We start from the raw sequence: 20,000 nt of genomic DNA, 5'->3' as shown, positions 1-20,000 counted from the left end.
CGAATGGTTAGTCGATAGTCTCACATTTTGCACGTGTGACCACAAGGTAAAGACCATATCGACAAGCTCTAAGGGGCATGGTACATCGCGAACATGCCATTAAAAATTCGTCGAGAAATCATAATCGGTCAGTTAAGCCGTGGTCTGTGGCTTGCGATCTGTGCACGAAACAATGAGTGACAACCAAATATCGATGACGACAAGTATACGTAGCGCTATAAATGGTTGTGCCACAACTGTGGTAACGATGCTCAACACGACAGAAGATGACGGCATTATTGAAGTGACTTGTTCTTGTTCTGAAGGGTACAACTCAGTACGATGAGCAACGCCGTACCAGGTTTTTGAAAACACGAGCCAGTGCATCCACAATGTCTTCAATAACTGGAAGACGTGTGCAAGGAACATCCGACAGAAAATTACTAATTGAACAAAGCCACTGGGTGAGCTGTTCAAGAATACGGGAAACATTTCCCCCAGTTATGAGAGAAGCCCTGGTCAAACGTTCATCGAGAAAAGTCCATCAATGTACGCGTGCCTTGTGTCAACCTGTCTTGCCGGCCAGTGGTAGTGGTGGGAGTTCCGACAACGAAGGTGTCGACGACGGGGAGGCTCTTACGCAAGGACCTTACAGACGTTGTTGACCCAACCTATAAAACAAAAGATTCCTAAACGGCACCTGTCCTGACACTGACAGCCAAAAGTAAATTAACATTTCCTCCCACTCACTTCCCGCGGAATGAACAAACCAATCCCGCGGGATTGCCTCCAACAGCAGTCCCTACAGGCGGGTTTGTGGGTTGTTCGTCCCGCCGGATAACATCGGGTCCTTTTGCCTCGTGGTAGTCGCAATTTTGAAACGTTTTTCCTTTTTTTAACAACAAATTAAAGTAGTTTCTAAACGAGACAGGTTCTTCTGTTTCCTTTAAAACACCTGCATCATATTGGAATACAAACATATGCATCACATTTAAATAATTTCAAAGACGTTAACTCAATATCAGTGACACTTTAATTAAACTTCCCGCACCACCGTTTATTTATCGTTAGAAAAGCTAACTGGAAAGGAAATGAAGAGACTTAACATCTTAAAGGAAGACGTAACGTTTAAGATGTTTAATTTAATAATTGCGGTCATCCCACGTTACGTAAGCAGCAACCAGAAGAAAACCTGAAAAATTTTGGCCTAAAAAAATACTGCGATAATATGTAAATTTTTACAAGCAAAAAATATAAAACAGGAGGCCAGGAGGTTGAAAGTTCTAAAGAAAATTCCATACATTTCAAGCACATTGCAATTCCAAGATCAGACTGTAAATAAAGCCCTGCTAACTATAGCATTATATTTTCTTTCTATTAATGCAAAGACTGTCATAAATAGTTTTGCAGTAAGTGGAGCCGATTTTGCACACCTCTGTATACAGATGTTTACGTAAAACGTTAATTTATGTCAGTCATTTAACAACTGAAATGTCATACATCTAACGCTGAATGATATTGAGCCAACACAATTAAAACGGTTTTGACTTTGCGACAACAAAAGCAAAACAGATCCTAGCTATAGGCCACTGGGGTCCCTTGTAGAATCGCGATGACTGGACTGCTTGAGCCAACACTGTATTGCTCGGAAGAACTAACTGAAGGTATAATCAGCCATTTGATATGTCTTGCAGTGTTCAACATTGTTTTTTCCATAACTGCACTTGTGGGAAATTCTCTGATCTTCGTCGCCCTTCAAAAGGATACCTCGCTTCATCCGCCTTCCAAAGTATTGCTTCGCAATCTGGCTGCAAGTGATTGCTTTGTTGGCCTCCTTCAACCACTTTTTGCTACTTACTTGTTGTCTTTGGTGCATCAACGATGGCAGTTGTGTGTCTACACCTTTATCATATGCACTATAACAGCCTCTATGTTAGTTGAAGTGTCGTTCTTAACAATAGCTGCCATAAGCGTGGACAGACTTCTGGCTATCTTGTTAGGACTCAGGTACATGCAAGTTGTAACCCTCAATCGAGTATATGTAGTTGTTATTACCTTTTGGTTTTTTCCAATTGTCGGCGTTGTTGTTGGGTTTTACAGTCACAATGCATGGGAAATTTTCACGGTCTCCAAACTGATAATCTCCCTGATAGCATCCATCTATTGCTATATACGAATTTTTGCCAGGCTGCATCGCCATGGAATTCAAGTTCAAGACAATGCCCAGGTTTCAACGAACCGAACAATTTCACTGAATATAACACCATACAGAAAGACAGTGTATAGTGCATTGTGGGTGAAGCTGGCATTGGGACTTTGTTATTTGCCATATTTATTTGCAGCACCATTCCTTTATCCAAAAATCCGAATGAGACAAGCTTCAGGTTTTTACTTTTTTATGTTGGAGGCCTTCATAAGTCTCACCTTTTTCAATTCATCGTTAAATCCAGTTCTCTATTGCTGGAAGATCAAAGAAGTGAGACGAGCCATGAAAGACACGTTGAGAGAGCTGTGTTGTTTACGGAATGATTAGAATAATCTGGATGATTGTGTTTCTTTAATAACGGCTCACAATTTCCAGTGAAACTGAGCAATCGCTGAGAAGGGCAAGGGTGGAGGATTGTAAAAATGACTATTGTTGCAGAATTATGAGGATAAATTCAGTATTTCCGCTTAACGCGGCTAAAACACTGCGACTATCGGCTTTAATTATTTATAATTCGTAATATTGCTGTGGACTCATTGCGGGGCTTAATTAAGTGCATGTTTGAACAATTTCGTGGAATAATAACTACAGCAATAAAGTATCTTGTGCGTATCTCTTCTTAAATTTTGTGAAATAATCCTCTAGCGAAAATAAAATGCAGTGTCCTGCTGAAAAAGAAAGGTGAAAATGAACTGTTACGGTGTGGTTAAAGCACATACAGCTGTTTCATGTGACACATTTGCATATGCAAATGTTAATAATGCAAACATCGTGTTAGCGTTTTCCTCTTTCAAAGTAGGTAACCTCTTTAGTGTGAAAGATCCTATCCCCAATGGACCCCGATCATGTGTGGCTTATCAATTTTCGTGTGCAGGCTGTGCAGCTTGCTATGTCGGTGAGACCACCCGACATTTCAACACACGTGTAAGGGAACACTAGGAAACGGACAGGGCCTCACACATTGTCAATTATCTAGAGAGCTCCTTAGCATGTCGCTCTGCATGCTCCCGTGACAATTTTGCCATCATCGATCAGGCATCTTCGCGGTTTGCTCTTAAAATCAAAGAGGCGTTGCACATATTTTGGGACAAACTAACACTTAACGCACAGGTCAAACATGTTAATTTAAAACTTTCTGTTTAATTTTGAATTACTATTGTCATGGTCTTAATTATTGTCATTATTATTATCGTAATTTCTCTAGTATTTATATTTCACTTTAATTTATTGTTCATTTCACACTGAAGATGGCAGAGGCAACTGCCGAAACATGCATGTTGCAACACTCAGGAGTGTTGTGTTTTTCTTAAACTTAATTTCTTCACTGCTTTTGTCTAGACAATTTAATATGTACAGAAGAGTTTTAAACGTGGAGAAGCTGGTGATCGTTTCTTTTTTTGTAAAAAAAAAAGATCAATTTTTACATTTCCTTTCAGTTAAGAGGAATTCATTTTACACAATCAACACAGACTAGACGGCACGTGGGTAAAGATAGGAGTATTACAGTAATAGTTTTGTGCCTTTAAACGTCTGCATCATATGCAAATAATTTTGCAGTATGAAAAGTATATAGTGACCAGTTCTCTACGGTGAAACTGACTATATGAATTATTAATGTTTGTTACAACTCCCATCTCAAATACGTTTTCCGATTGGAGGAGAACGTGTCACGTGTCATGAGTCAAAACTCACTAACTCCGTGGGGTGAACAAAACTCACTAACTCCCTAGGGTAACAACGACTTGAACTTTCGACTCGCACGTGATTAGGTCGGGCACCTCTGAAACAGCGGCAAATTTGTAATATTTTGCAATAAAGTCGTAAGTTGACATCCGTGTATTGTTCTATTTTTAGTTGGGAGTTATAACAAAACACTTGTCGCTGAATTTGGCCAACGACGGTGCAGAAAATTGACAAACTTAGGCTGATTTATAAGATGATAGTGCTAGATTAAGACTAGACGGTGCAGTGGCAACCTTGTGCGTTGGTCATTAAGTGATTGAAATTATTTCAGTCTTTTTCTCGGGAGAATTAGCTTTAGGTATAAACATCCATTCCATTTCATTACTTGCGCTGTTCAACATTGTTCTTTCATTCAATTTCAAAATGTTCTTTCACTGTTCTTTCAATTACTGCAATTGTTGAAAATTCTCGTAACTTTATCACTCTTCAAATGGCTACCTTGCTTCATTCGCAGGCCAAAATCCTCAGTGTTTCACTCTCCTGCGGCAAGTAATCTCTTCGTTCTTCGTTGGCCGCCCTAGAAGCTGTTTTAATTTTGTCACTAGCATGTTGCTTTTGATGCACCATTAATGGCAAAGATGTCGTTCACACTGAGTCTTGTGTGCTATACAGTGGCCACTGTGTTGATTATAACGTCATTGCAGACAGTAACAACCTTCTGGCACTGTTGTTAGGACTCAGGTACAAACATATGCAGATTGCAACGATAAGATGAGTTAGTGTAGGTAGCTGTAACCTCCTTTTGGGGTTTTTAATTAAGTGTCGCTGTTGCAGTTGCGTTTTGCAGTCAGAATGCGTGGAAAATTGTTTCAGTCGCAAAGGAACTTGAATTTTTGATAGCAGCAATTTACTGTATTATCATCAAACTCAGATTTGAGACAATGATCAGATTCACATCTCAGATTTAATTTTTTTTTTTTTTGTACTATTTCCAAATATACATTAACATTGCAATGAATTACAAGAACAGGAGAAAAAAAAAGCAAAAAAAGGAAAATATGAGTAAGGATTACGTCTTTGTAAACGTTGGCCGTGTAGTATTTATATTTGGACAGACTTTACTGATTAGAGTGTAATGTGAAGTGCCAGTTTTCTACCCCAGACGGGAGCAGGCCATGGGAACTGACCTTGTAGCTCAGTGGATAGAGCAGCGGTGATCTAACCCGAAGGTCGTGGGTTCAGATCCCACCCTGGTCAGAGTTTTTCTCTGTCCTTGTGTGGGCCCATTTCCATTAGTAGGGCTAACGCTCACATGATTCATATGGGGTAGAAACTTGACACTTCACATTACACTCTAATCAGTTAAGGAAAATATGCTGTGATTGACCAAAGTAGCTTAAGCCTTTGAGTTGGTGACTGCCATGCGTGCAAATAATTCCTTAAACACAGACATAATTTTCCAAAAAAAGAAAGAAAGTGACTTGCAAAATAAGTTCCACAATGTAAATTATATATGTATTACGTAGATAAAACGTATTTAGAAGCCTAGTACAGTTTGTATTGTTTGAAAAATGAGTCTAACATAGATGTTTTAATTCCAAGGGAATCGCTTCCCAGATTTTTAGCGCCATAATTATTGCTTATGCTTGGTCTATAAAAGTTGACATTAGTGACAAATCTGGTATAATAATTTGTTGGGAGCAATGTTGATATGAAATTGAGAATCTCCTAGTTATTTTCACTTTCCAGGGCACCGCCGTGTTAGATTATTGACCTGCACGTGTTGCCCTGTTATTTTCCACACAGGGAGCATTTGCTTTGAAAGAACTGGACAACCATAACAGGTTACATCTATTAAAGATGGTGGCCCTTGGGAAATTTAAAGACAAAATCAAATGATTCTTAAGTTCATTTTTTTGCGAATAAAACAGCTTTCATAAAAGCTCAAACAATTTTGATTACAATCATTATGTTCTGTGGTTTAATTCACAGTGCGACGCGCCTTACCGTGGCCACCCAACAAACTTTCACAAAGAGAGATTTAGCTTCGCGTTTACGGCAGACGGCAAACGTGGAACGGATATTTGTGTTTTGCCAAAAATCAAAGAAATTGGTCTGATTTTAGCTCCTTTTTTTCGGTTATCTACAAATGTCGCACAACTTCTAAAAAAAGAGACAAAAGTTAGAATAACAGAATTTTCATGCTTTTATGACAAGCAACAGCCTGCCGTTTGACGTTTCCCGTTTCACGGAAACGCGATGCTAAATCTCTACGTCAACTCAAATACCCATTCAACGGTGTTCAACGACAACCGTGCGAACTTTGCAAGGAGGGGTGACTGTCAATCAAAGTCGCTCACCCTTATTGGCGTATAAGTTTTAAAAACTTTATTAGGTGGCCAACAAAGGAGACTAATGTTGCACATGCGCCTCATCACCCCTAAAAGCCCTTGAAACTCAGTCAAATTCATTCGAATCGCGGGAACGTGAGAAATGGTGGATGTAGTGCTGTCATCGTTAACATTCATCGCCTGTTTCCAAAAGGACGGCACACAATGAATGCAAAGATGATGAGTCATTTGAAAGACTTGACATTTCCTTATATTTTTGACTGATACTGGTGCAATACTGCGGGAAATACGGCGAAGGATCACAAATGAAGCGAAGATGGCGAGTCAAAAGTGTGGCAATGATTTGCAGAACTTGCAAGGAGCAGAGGATAGTTTTGCCTTCCTGGCGTTGTTTTTCCTTATTTAAGAGACTTCAACTCAGAATGGAGTGCCGTTTAATAATAAAGTAAGTCGGATTTAAATTGAAATGTGAGTTTACATTCAAAAATATGGATAAACTGGCGTTTGAAGCGAGGACAACGATAAATCAGCTAACAAGATGGAGTTGAAAAATGGCAGCCCACTAGTGAAGAACATTTCAATTCGTTATAAAGCTTCCCAACCTTGAAATTTTGAACCACATGGTCTACATAGAATCGGGAATTGTTCTGGAGAAGAAATAGGGCTGTTTTTGAATCGTGAAGCGAACAGATAAAGTCAAGACGCAAGCCTTTACTTTATGAGTGCTCCAGATTATTTACATTTTTTGGTAAAAAATATTTTGATTCCTTTTTCCGAGACTTTTGTCATAGGCCGTGATACGGGAATTCCCGCTTGCTGCAGTTCGCCCAACAACCAAAGAAACGATTTGTAGAAAGAAATTGTCATTTACAGTGGCAAGGTTCGACACAGCAGGTTTCGTGTGATACGGTGTTGTCTACAAAATGGCTCCAAATCCTATTATGATATCATCTCGAGCCATTTGTTTGATCGGACGTTTCCTTAAAGGCAGATAAATACGAGATACAAAAACCCTCAACTTGGCGCGTCAACAATGTTTCGTTGCAAGTTTGGGTCGATGTTTCCCGTTTTTCACCTTGCATGATTATCTTGTCGCGCAACAAAAACATTTCTTGCGGGTTGACGAAAGTTGTTGCGAAAAGTAAAGCGCGGGTCTACTCCGAGCAACAAATTTTGGCTTTGTTGCTCGTTTTTCATCAAGCTCACAACTTGTCGCGCAACAAATGTGCTCGTGTACTAGAAAATCAACCAATCAGCGCGCTGCATTTCTTCAACCCGCAACAAATGTTTTTGTTACGGGTCAAGTTGATCTTGCAAGGTGAAAAACGCGAAACATCGACCAAAACTTGCAACGAAACAATGAGCGACAAGTTGAGGGTTTTTGTATCTCGTATTTCGCCGCCTTAATGCTACCCAGCGATATCTTGCCTCGTGAGTTTCGCGGCTTTGCTAAATTTTAAAAAAACCCAGTCCTTGTGGATGCATCGTAAACTAATTTTGCAGGGAAGAAAATGGAAATTGACACTGGTTCATAATTAAATTATTTATTTGTTTGCACAGAATTTGCTCATCCGAGGCGAAGTACTATTTACATTTGTATAAAACTGCTTACAACAGGAATATTAAAACCCGAAAATCTTACAGAGAACATAACATGACCTATGCCACCACCTGTAATAAAAAAGGAAAGACTCTGATTTCTATTTTAAATAAATCATTCGTTTATTGGGGTATTAAAGCTTACAAAGTTGTCAATGTGTTCAAGTCATTAACTAACTCTGAAAAAGAGCTATAACAATTACCATTATGCACTTAACCTCTTTCCATTTACAAAATTTATAAGGATTGCACATTAATAATTTATATACTGTTATTATTACAACATTAAAGGAAGTGTATTCACATTTTGTCAACTTATTTACAAGAATTTTCAAGAAAGTATAAATTTATTTTTGAAAGTCATCTTACCTAGTAAAATTGTGAGAAACGCTTCATTAAAATCATTCCAAAATGATAAACAGTTAAAACATTTGTGAATGTAATCCATAATGTGAATACAATCAACTTAACAACTATCTCATCACACAAAGAATAATAAGATTATATTCTTAACTTTAAATAGTACTCAATCTACAGAACAGGATATCCCATTCAGTTGCAATATTTAAAGTTATAAACAAAACAATACTGGAGTACATACTAGCAAGCAAGGAAATCATTACTGAGGAAAATAGTGTTCAAAATTTGCTTTTTCAAAATGGGATTTTAGATGTGCTGTTTCAATTTTAAAGAGGAAGGTCATTCCAAAAGTATTTTCCAATAATAGACAGTCAGAATTTTCCTATACTTGTATTGGTTACAGCATGAAGACATAAATTCTGTAAAGATCCTGAGTTGAATGATTACATTGCTCCGAAACCAGTCATATGGAAAAAAATTACATGGCTTATCGCCACAAAGACGATCATGCAGAAATAAATGTGTACATTTTAGCAATATCATGAAATTTCAGTAGACCTAAGGAAACATAATGTGGGTTGGGGGAACATCATTGATGATTCTAATAACTTTAGTTTGCATTTTATAAGCTGTGACAATGGACTTTCATAATCACTACCCCACAATATACAGCCATGTAGTAAATATGGCTAAATAAGGGAATAATAGATACTGATTAGACAATGTTTGCTGACAATGCTTAACCTTAATGATGATGTTAAGACATTTACTAACTTTGTTACAAATATAATGAATATGATCATGCCAGGAAAGGTGATGGCCAATATGGATATCACACCCAAGTATTTAAAGATTGAAACTTGTTCAAGGCATTGACCAGCGAAAGTTCATGAAGGAAGTAAGTTGAAATATTTTAAGATAAATTGAAGATAAGATATTTAGTTTTTGTTATTAAAAATTTAAAGTCAATAAATCTTGCACTGCACGAAAAAATGGATTTTCACCAAATTTGAACAGCACAAATATAATGCAAACATATGTTTACTCTAGAGCAAACCTGTAGCAAATGTGGTAAATGCCACATTTGCACCATATTTTCACACCTGTGTGAATATAGCAGCAAATGCTGCATTTTACCATGTTTGCTACAGGTTTTCTCTAGAGTAAATATATGTTTGCATTATATTTGCTCTATGCAAATTTGGTGTAAATCCGTTTTTTCGTGCAGTGTTGGTAGTTCAGAGTTAATGTCAGTTAGAAGTTCATCTATATATAGGGAAGATATCTGTTGACAAGCATGGATGTGCCAACCACAGGAACAAAAGACCCTTTGTATCAACAGCCAGTGAGCCTCTGGTTGGCATATAAATAGGAAAACAATATCTTCTCTGCAGTGTTTTGGCATGCTGGGTTGCAGAGGTTTCCCCTCCACATAATATATATATATTAACAAATTGCTATTTACAGGATCTCAAGTGGGTAAAATGGTCAGAAAATGAGAAAATCGGGTTTTTATTACCTAAAAGTAGGAAAAATTGCAGCATTTGCACGTGAATAGGAAAAGTAATGAAATTCCTAATTGAAGTCATCATTGAGAGGTTCAAAACTATTGTTTTTAAATCAACATGAAGTACAAGCTTATCACATTTTTCTCCAGCCATGAGCACAAAAAAATGATAATTTTTCCTGGAAAACCAGGGAATTTAAAAGGCTCAAAAAATAGGAAATAATGTTAAATATTAATAGCTTGCACATTCATCAACTACCTACAGGTTACTACCGTACCCTTATTATCTATCCTCCGATTTCAATTCTCCACACAAGTTGCTAATTGTAACTAGTGGTTAAAATTTAGGAACTGGTAAAGAAGAAGACGTTAATAATGCTTGCATTTCTTATCAGCTTTCTTTGGACAAGAAGGAAGGTAAAACACATTAATTTTTTCAAGGACATTTAATAGCTTATGTTGGCTTCAGATTATATAAAAAAAGAAAGGAATTGCGTATCATACCTTAGCAGACTTGACAGTACGGCCTCAGCTGAACAACCACCTCAATCGATCTATGACAACATTCAAGAACATTTTAACTCGGAAATCTGCCCAAGCCATAAGATATCTTGCACGTCTTCTTCTCTCCACGGTTGTTGCTCTGGGAGTTGACTAGATCTCTGGAACAGGAACGACGCGGATGTAAGCAGCGCTAACTGAACATCCTCTTACACGTACGACAGTGGACGTCGATTCAGCTGAATTTCAGCAGCACAACAGTGCAACATCACACAGCTCCTCCCATGTTAGCAACCCACGTCCTACGGACTTATAAAAAGATCTCTCTCATCTGCCAGGTAGGAATGGAAGCTCTCGTCCTTCTGAATCTGTTCAAGGATTCTTGCCGCTTCCACAAAGGTTCTTCCATTATCCAAGAACACTTTAGCAGGTCTCCCTCTCCGAGAAATTAAGCGTTTAAAGCTGCCGAGAAGGGTTAGGGTCTCCAAATTCGGTAAGACATCAAGTTGTAGAGCTCTTGACAAACTGCAAGCGTAAAGGACTAGTTAGGCCTTTCCTTCAACTTGGGGGACTTGCGATATTTCAGCGGTCCAGCGAAATCCACACCCACAATCTCAAAAGCACAGGACCCTTCTGTTCTTTCCTTGGGCAGTAAACCATGCGGGGGAACAGCTTGAGCTACGGCTTGAAAACGCTTGCACCCCCAGCACCCCCAGCAGCTCTTGAGGCAGCGTGTTCGAGTGGTTAGGGCGTTTGGGTTTGCATGCGGCTGCTCCGGGTTCAAATCCCGTTCTAACCTCTTGTTAGGATTTGTCTCCGGTTGTCCCGGATTCAACTCTACCACGCTTTGTAAATATCCAACTGGTTGCCTCCTGCCAGTTGGGGTTCTTAATAATATTTCTGTTAAGTTTGAATTGTCTCTTTCACATTGTTAATTGTGGGTTGCCTGTAAACTAGCTTGATAGCTAAGTGCAGTTCCACTATAAACAAAGCATTTACATTTACATTATCTTCTTGGCAAGCTTGCGCAATCTAGGCACCAAGAATTCCTCTCGAACCGCCGCCATGATTAATCCCCGACCGCTATAAAGGGTAAGTTGGTGAGTATTTCTGTACAAACTTAGAAGTAAAAACGGCATCATTGGGTAGGAAAACCGGATAATTCCCTTGAATGCGTCCACGACATTCAAGAATTTCCTCATTATTTGTTTGAAGATTGAGCTGTACTTTATCATCAGCGAACCTGGGAGAATTTAAACAGCGAGCTTGAGTTCTTTTGATCCACCAGACCTTTTGCGATTCAATTTCGGCAATGCGCTGCTTCGCAAGACGTGCCTTTGCTGCTACTATACTAAGCCTTGCGTAATACCAAAATCTTGGTGAACAACAGCATAGACTGCTGCCGCAACACCGTGCCCACTAGCGTCTCCGAAGGGGTGGAGCTCTACTTCATTGATGGGTTCTTGATACGGAGCCAGCGTTCTTTTAGTTACTACTTTTCCAGGTAGAAAATTATCCTCGCGCTTCCACTTCGCAGCAAGCTCATCTGACAATGGGGCGTCCCAAGCAACCTGTTCTCACATGCATCTCGAAAAATAGACTTTCCTTGTAGGATTATCGGAGAAACCAGTGCAAGTGGGTCATAGATACATGCGAGCTTCCCTAGAATAGTGTCTAGCTCAGGAAATGCTATGGAAATAGTGTCTGCTGTCTTATCCCATTCTAGACCAAGCCGTTTTGTTCCACCAGTAGAAGATTCGGTTCCCAAATTCTGATTGGCGTAGGGGGACTTCACTGAGGTCCACATTCTCTTGTAAGCTTTCCTCTAACTCTGGTGAGTTTGAGTCTCACTTGTGTAATTGGAACCCACCGTCAAAAAAGATGGTTACCGCATCAGCTTTGAGTTTCTTTGCGCGGGTAACAGTCGGTCCACCAGAGAGCAGGTCGTCAATATATAAACTGCGTAAAATCTCAGCCACGCTCTGGGGAAATTGCTTTCTCTACGACTCCAGACGTTCTTCAATCACACCCCCTAGAAGAAATGGAGAAGCAGCTACACCAAAAAAGAGCTCCTGTAAACCTCAGAATGATCACCTCAGAGGAATTAAGATCACGTAACCAGTGAAACCGAAGAGCGTCATGATCACTCTCGCGTATGCAAACTTGAAGGAATGCTTTCTCATGTCAGCTGCAAAAGCTATGGAGTGAAATCTTCCACGTACTAGCACGTCACAGACTTTGCTTTGCAAGGGAGGGCCTGACTCAAGACAGTCGTTTAATGAAGGTGCTCCTTTCTGTCCTCTCGCTGAACAGTCGTGCACAATACGCAGCTTTGTGGTCTCCGCGTTCTCCCTAATAATGGCTGGATGGGGCATGTAGAATTGTCTACCAGAAGAATTCAAGGGAGTTGGCTCGACCACACCTTCTTTCAGCTGATCTTAAATTATCTCATTATATTCCTTTAGCTTATCCATACGTCGTAGCCTAGATACCTGACTGGTAACCGACGCAAACTGCCCTCTCGATTATCAGGAAGAGGTGGATGATCTCCTTTCCCCGGTAGTGCTGTTTCATACCAGCGTTTGTCTGGATCTCGTGTGAGCTGTTCACGAAAATCCTTATACACTTCTTGTTAAGCTCCAGCTGGACATTCCGCTTTACCGAGCACGTCCAGAGCACATAATCTTTCATAGTCACCCACCGCATTGATCGCCGAAAAACCTGCGCCGACATCATTTTCTATTCCTGGAGCCATGAGTGCCCATCCAAAACGGGTGAATTTTGCTACATGTTCTCCACGACGTCCCGTGCGTGGTTGTGTACGTGTGCGAATTCAGGCCTACTTGTTCGCACCGAGGATCATATGAACAGGTAAGCGTTCATCTTGTGACTGATCGTTCGTCAACCTCGATTCCATGTAGAAGAGAGTGGCGGGCAATCCGCTCAGGGTACCGGGGATTATCCAGCATCAGCAACTCCCTTTTGTCTATTCGCGTGACGCGCGTGTACAACGAGAAGTCCCCTTTCACTGCCTGTAGACACAAATCGTATTCTGATAGCTTTGTGGTTGTCACACCCAGCAACGTGGCGACACGACGCGTTCCACTATTCACTGCACGTGCGTGAATGAGATTTATCAGTGTGGAAGATACATAAGAATGACTGGCTCCGCTATCAAGGAGTGCGCGGAATTTGTGACCATTAACTTAAACCACAACCACAGGATGTATTACTGATGATCGGACTACGTTAGTTGTACATGTCAGACTTGAACTTGAAATACCTCCCTCGCAAATCGATGTATGATGTTTTTTATGACAAATACAGCACAGCAATTTGCTGGGACATTTCATGGCATTATGTTGACCAGAAGCACAATTTTGTTTATTAGAAATGTCTTCCGTTCGGCTGGCGTGGAAATCTTATCACATCTCGACGATACACAATTACTACTACCACAATAGACGCAATTTTTGGTGTGACAATCCTGAGAGTGAAAGGGCCGTTCCCTTGGGACATTAGGACGTTTGGGTAAGGGGTTGCCCTTTGTCGGGTTTCTTTTCTCAGACCCTTTTACGATTGCGTTTGTGGCCGTCCACTTGCGCAAGGACTTTAGTAATCCCTTCAAGGACCACGAACGCCAATCACCGCCCACGTGCGTCACCAACTCGCTTCGAAGAAACTCCAACATTTTCACAATAACATAATAAGTTACGCCTTGGACAGATTCGAGTTTTCCTAACGTTTTTAGGCTTTCAATTGTGAACAAAAGTTTTTCATAAAACTGATGGACTTTGGCAATATTCTCTATGTTATAGCTGGCAATTCGAGTAGATTAATGACATATGCTCCCGCTATTTCTTCTGGGTGCCCATATTTTTCGCGAAGATATTTCAGACTGAGCTCGCTGATAGCCGTCTTCATTTAATGTTAGACTATCTATAGCGCTTCGTACTCTTAAAACCAATAGCTCCTTAAGGTGTGAGAAATTTGTCACCAGAGGAACGTTCTGAGAATCTACCATTGCTATGAATTGGTTCTCAAAACGAACCCAGTCGATTACGGTCCCATTAAAAGGGGTAATAGAGAGTTTGGGAAGCTTTACAACGGACCTTTTCTCTTCCAGTTCCTTTTACTTGAGGGCTGCTTCAAGCTTCTGGTCGAGTAGCTGTTTTTCATAAGCCAGGTCTTTCCAATGCGCTTCTTCAAGTTCAAGGTCATGCTTCTCCTTTACAATTGCATCAAGGCATTCATAGAGCTTTTCCACGATTGCATCGGTCATATTGAATTCCTTTTCAATCCCATCAGACCAAACGTTCACTGTTTCTTCAGAGAGAAAACTTGCTCTCCGCGATAGATTCTCCCAATTGATCGATTTCACCAGCCAAAGATATGATAGACGCACGTTGCCGATCGATGGCTTGTTTTTCACGACTTGCAATGATCTCATCACACTTCTTTATCCTAAGATGAAGAGCCTTCAGTTTTGCCTCTAATTCACTAAGCTGTTTCTTCAGAGACATCTTTACTCGGAGACTGTCCCGTTGGAGGTGACAGTAATGTGGGAAACACGAGAAAGAAGCCCACACTTGTCACGGTATCACAAGATTTATTCACAAGAGAGATGGGAGATCTCTCACAATCACAATTCCCTCAAAATCAATATATGAAACTATAGAAGGCTTATACTAAATAGAGCTTAGACAAAAGACTATTCTTGGCTACCAAGCCCAAGAGCAAAACCGCCGATAATTCTCATTGGCTAAACTAAACTTACGTGGTTTCACATACTAACCAACGGAAATGAAAGCTTATTCCGACTCTCACTAAATCGCATTTACTTAATCAGCCAAGTCTGTTAAAAAAAGAGGTCGCTAAAAAGATCAACAAAATACTCGTGCACAGTTTCCAACTTTAACGACGACATCGAGTTTTACTCGATGACGTGGATGCGGAAGACCTTTTTGGAAACATTTTCGCTTTGAGACGTTTATTTAGACAAGCTTTACTCTAGTAAAGACATAGCTACAAAATTCTTGAACATTTTGCCTCCAATCCCAATTCTGGCATTTAGTTGCTGTAGGGAGTAGCCAAGGAAACTCTTCTAACATTTATTGGTAAAGTCTCCAGGAGTTTGCGCTGGAGCATTTGCTCTGTAAGCTTGTCTTTTAACTATTCTGATCATTCTGGGTTGAACTGAAACACTTCTTGCCAGATTAACAGCTTCAGTGTAGAGGTGGTGTTCTCTTACAATGATGTCAGCTTCCATTTGGCTTAGATATGACATCAAACTTGCAATTTCATCCTTTGCTTTCAAAAGATCCATTTATTTCCTTTGTAGTTTAACTGTTCAGGGCCTAGTTCAATTCAGTATGTGTCTCAAAATTACCAGGAAGACAAAGTGACTGCATAAATAAAGTTCTGTGCATCATGTCTACTTTTAATATTTCAATTTCCAGTTGCTGTGTACTCTTGTACCTGTATGTCACCGTTCAAAGTAATGTCTTCCAGTAACGAGATAATTATTGACTCATCAACCACGGATACGATTCTCCTGTGGGTGGATACTGTAGAACTTCTCCTTGTCCAGGGTAGGGTGGTGGTGGGGTTTGAGGATATGGGTACTCTGGTGGGGGAATTTCATATTGCGGGTTTGTTGCTGGTGGACGGATAGGATCCACTGTGGGTATTGGATGGCTGTCATCTGCGGGCTCGTGCAACGTCTGTGGAGTTTGTCGGTTTGCCTCTTCATCAACATGGGCCGAATGACCTGCATTTGCTAAAGTAGCCGTTGCCACTGGTGACAATCTAGTGTCAACAGACTCGCGGTTTAAAGCTCTTTTCCTTTTGACAACCACTACAGCGACAGTAACAACAATTATGAAAACTGCTGCGCTCACAGTAACGGCGATCGTTATCGCTGAAGAACCTGAAATTGAAAACGCAAACAACAATAAAATAACGTCGTAATGACTTTATTTTGGCCCTTATCAAAAACCGAACTTTTCCCAAATATACATGATGCTAGCTAGTAAACGAAAAGAAAGCCCGGTACAGCCTGCTCAAATACCGTCGCTTATTTGTGCATTCCTGAGAGACATTGTTTTCTATGAAACCGACTCAGACGACGGCATCACCGAATACAAGTTACTTGTGGAATGTTAGTCGGTGCAAGGTATGGTTATAATTACTTGGATTATAGACCAAATTATTGACCAAAGACGTGCACGTGGAGTTGTGTTCGCTTGTCAAAGAGCCATAATATCAGCTTCTTCCATGAGAATGAGTGGTCAGACCCACCCATCCTTCTCAAGCAATCAAAATCATAATAAATTAGTCTCCTGTCAGGTTATGTCAGTCTTTAAGGGTGCACTTTTTGGGACTATTTCGGAATAAGAATAGACGGCATGGTCGGTCTGCGCGTTTTGGGGGACTTATTCTGTTTTCGGAATGAACGGAAGAGCATAACTTTGTTCATTCTGCTCGCGATGGCAGAATGAGTGGAATCAACAGAATACGCGTTTTTGTGGATTATTTTGGCGTCGCGGCCACCGAATGTCACTCTTAGTCGTGTCCAGACTATTCCGAGTGTTAGTTCTAAGGTCACCTCTGCAAGAACTATTCCGTTTTTGGAATACGCTGATTTTTAGGAAAGCCTTATTCCGGTTATTCCGTTAATCCTACAACGGAATAGGAATAGACAGAATACTCCCAAAAAATGCACGCTAAATTTGAAGCATACGTAGACTGCTGCTTAAAGTTACTGCTACTACACTGCTACGTTAACTGGAAGGAAAAAGAAAGGTGCAGAGGGCACTTCTTGGAACTTTTATGCCATTCGGTTCATCCCATTTACTACCACTAACGTCAACAACGTCATTATTACCCCCACAGTTTTGTTAGAATTTGGGCCACAGGTTAAGCCTGTACTGAAGACGATCAAGTTGATGGTCCTTCAGATGAGTTGGGTAATGACAACAGATGATACTCGATTTGATAGTTTCTATAATGCGAGGGTAAATAAAGATACATGACATGACATGACATGGCATGTACTGATCGGCCTTTCTCGACATTCCATTTCATTTGCACTCCAGTTCTATCCCATGCACCAATCAAAAATGGCAATGTCGATGCTCTAGAGAAACATAATCACATTTTTCAAAGCCCAAGTAAAAGGTACAACAAAATACCACAGTTTCATTATTAATCATAACTATTATAATTTTCTCAAATTTGATGGGTGCATTAACTGCTTTATTTTTCACTAATTATTGTGTAGGGTTGAAATCGGACAGTGAAATCGGACAGTTGGCTGAAATTGGATACCTGAAATCTGACAGTTACATCAGCCAATCATGTTAAGTGCACTCAGCTTAAAACACCAATCGCATAATTTATCACAATAACCATATCAACGACCACTTACCCTACCAAACTGGGGATTCTCCAAAACTGACAAATTTGTAACATTAGACAGTGAAAAAGGAATTCATTAATTTGTTTTCTCGCAAATTGTAATGGTTGTGATTAATTGGTAACTGGACTTCGTGTCATCCAATTTCGTCTGTAATCATATTTCTGATTAAACAAATCGGACTCCCGCTACTTGGTCGTCCGATTTTGTTAATCACTCGTATGATTACAGACCAAATTGGACTCCACTCAGTCCTATTACCATTATAAATAATAGTAAATGATCAGTCCCATTTATAGGAACACAGAGAGTAAATACTCACTGCTTGATTCTATAGCTTCAAATGTAGCGTAGAATCCTTCATATTGATCTGGAATTCCATAAGAGTCGGACACAAATCTCACACGTAAGTACCGGCTAGTCGATTCAATGGGGTATGGTGATCGAGAAGGACAATATTGTTCCAATATTACTCCAGACTCCCCATCGATAATTTGAACGTAATCTCCACAAGTCGATATAGGGTCCAATCGAAATCTGTTGAATGTGAGCTTAACGGTATTTCCAACAGGCGCAGTGATAAGCCAGTTACAATCTAAGTCTGGTGGGTAATACTCAAGTGGTGACTTCAGATTCCCTTTTTCACCGGCTATCTTCAAGTTGTTATTGTTTGGGTTACCTGGGAGACATAACTCACTCGAGTCGGCAGCTGAAAAAGGTTAAAGGACTATGGTCAGCTCTTTGATCGGGCTGTGAAACTATGTTTCACAAACCGCACTCAATAGCGAAGAACGTGCGCGTTAATTTGTAAAGGTATGTTGCTTTTGCCTTAGTTCATTCTGTTTCTTTTTATAAACTCAAATCCTAAGAGAGCTGAATCAAGGAGAAAGCGACGCTATACGCTCACCACTGATATTAAGGATGTATAGTGTCTGTGTGCGTGGTGGATTTAGAATGCAGACAGCACGAAAGTTTAAACTTTCAGTCTCTCAAACTCATTGACCGAATGCAAAAGTGGCCCGCCAATAATTTATTCTTTTGTCTGTGCGTTGTCCTTACTGGCCTTTCCAGCACGTGTAAAATTGAAGGAAACGTGGCTGTAAAATGAGGCTCATCAGGTTCATTTACTGGCGGCCATTTTTGCCTTTGGTCTATGTTTTGCATGCTTTCTACGCCGCGTTCATTCAAGACAGTTTATGATCATTTCCCCCCTCGATCCATTTGCTGAGGTTTCAACGACATTCATGGGTAATGGCGAACTGGGAAAAGGAAAAAGCAGGCTTTTTTTTTGGTAATTAATACTTACATCCCGGACTCAAAACTGTGTACCGTGCCTCAAATCCCGTATAGTTCCACGTTGATTCAGACCTGAATTGGACCACAAGGTGTCGAGCACTTGAAGTGATGGAGGAAAAATTATAAGTACTGCACTTCAAGCCGTTGCTGTCATCTTGCCACCAAAAGGGTCCCTCGCGCACTTCCACATAATCACCAGAAAGGCAAAAGCTGCTAGAACGTCCGTAATCCTGAAAGGACAGCCTGAGCCTCTTGCCACTCGGTGCCGTGATTTTCCAAGTGCACTGAATATTTGAAAGGTAAGAGGGGCTCCGGATTACTCCCCAAGAAGAGCTGTCCAGTTGCAAGTTGTTGTTATGTAGAAATGAGCTGTTAATCGAGCACTTGCCTGGAGAGTTTTCTGCAGGAACGAACAGGCCAGATAATTAAATTTGGTTAATTTATTACACTTCCGAATGGGAATAGGTCGGTGATCCTAAATAAATGAGGCAATCAGTTGCTAATATGTGCCCCCTTGCTACGCTAATATATACATTTAGTAGAAATCCACTCTCATACTATCACGAATCCTGTGATCTGATTGGCTCGCTATTCACTATCTATCACTCAATAGATAGCGAATAGCGACCCAATCAGACAAAAACAAAACAAAGACGGCTTCTTCAAATCTTTAAATCAACAAAAATTGAACTGATGAATTCGAACGTAGTATGTGCGTAGACTTCTACAAAAACGTGAACAATTAGACTATTCGTTCTGACTGGTTTTCTATGACTCAAATAGTCAAACAGTTGAGTTCAGTATAGAAAACTCGAACTCGTAGTCTAATTGTTAAATAGTAGGGTAGCGAAAAAACATACTGTATATATAGATCATCAGTAACTCCATACACCCCAGATAATCATATTAAACTGAGTAAATGTTGGCTTTAACATCTTCAGGCTTTAACATCTGCAGTTCCAACGGCCTGCTCCCGTCTGACCTTGTAGCTCAGTCGGTAGAGCGGCGGAGATCTAACCCGAAGGTCTTGGGTTCAATTCCCACCCTGGTCAGAGTTTTTCTCTGTCCTTGTGTGGGCCCAGTTCCATCAGTAGGGCTAAC

The 20,000-nt window shown here is 40.3% G+C and overlaps 2 protein-coding genes across 3 annotated transcripts in view; one reads left to right on the top strand and one right to left on the bottom strand.

The window, feature by feature from the left end:
• The first annotated feature begins 1,591 nt into the window (after window positions 1-1,591).
• On the top strand, window positions 1,592-2,512 carry LOC138025327 (melanocyte-stimulating hormone receptor-like). Its single transcript, XM_068872558.1, has one exon. It carries the CDS (start codon window positions 1,592-1,594, stop codon window positions 2,510-2,512), a length of 921 nt encoding a protein of 306 aa, XP_068728659.1.
• A 12,263-nt stretch (window positions 2,513-14,775) lies between these two features.
• Window positions 14,776-20,000, bottom strand: part of LOC138027170 (tolloid-like protein 2) — a 29,151-nt gene continuing 23,926 nt past the window's right edge. For both annotated transcript variants that reach the window (XM_068874703.1, XM_068874702.1), the window contains 3 exons: window positions 18,910-19,299; window positions 17,926-18,312; window positions 14,776-16,115 (listed from right to left, as the gene is read on the bottom strand). In XM_068874703.1, coding sequence (XP_068730804.1) covers window positions 15,709-16,115; window positions 17,926-18,312; window positions 18,910-19,299 — 1,184 coding nt within the window. In that variant the 3' untranslated portion in view covers window positions 14,776-15,708. The remainder of the gene's footprint in view (window positions 16,116-17,925; window positions 18,313-18,909; window positions 19,300-20,000) is intronic.

Source organism: Montipora capricornis, chromosome 12 (assembly GCF_036669925.1).
Source record: "Montipora capricornis isolate CH-2021 chromosome 12, ASM3666992v2, whole genome shotgun sequence".
NCBI classification, from domain to species: domain Eukaryota; kingdom Metazoa; phylum Cnidaria; class Anthozoa; order Scleractinia; family Acroporidae; genus Montipora; species Montipora capricornis.
The sequence above is the reverse complement of the archived record's forward strand: the minus strand, read 5'-3'. Positions and strand labels throughout refer to the sequence as shown.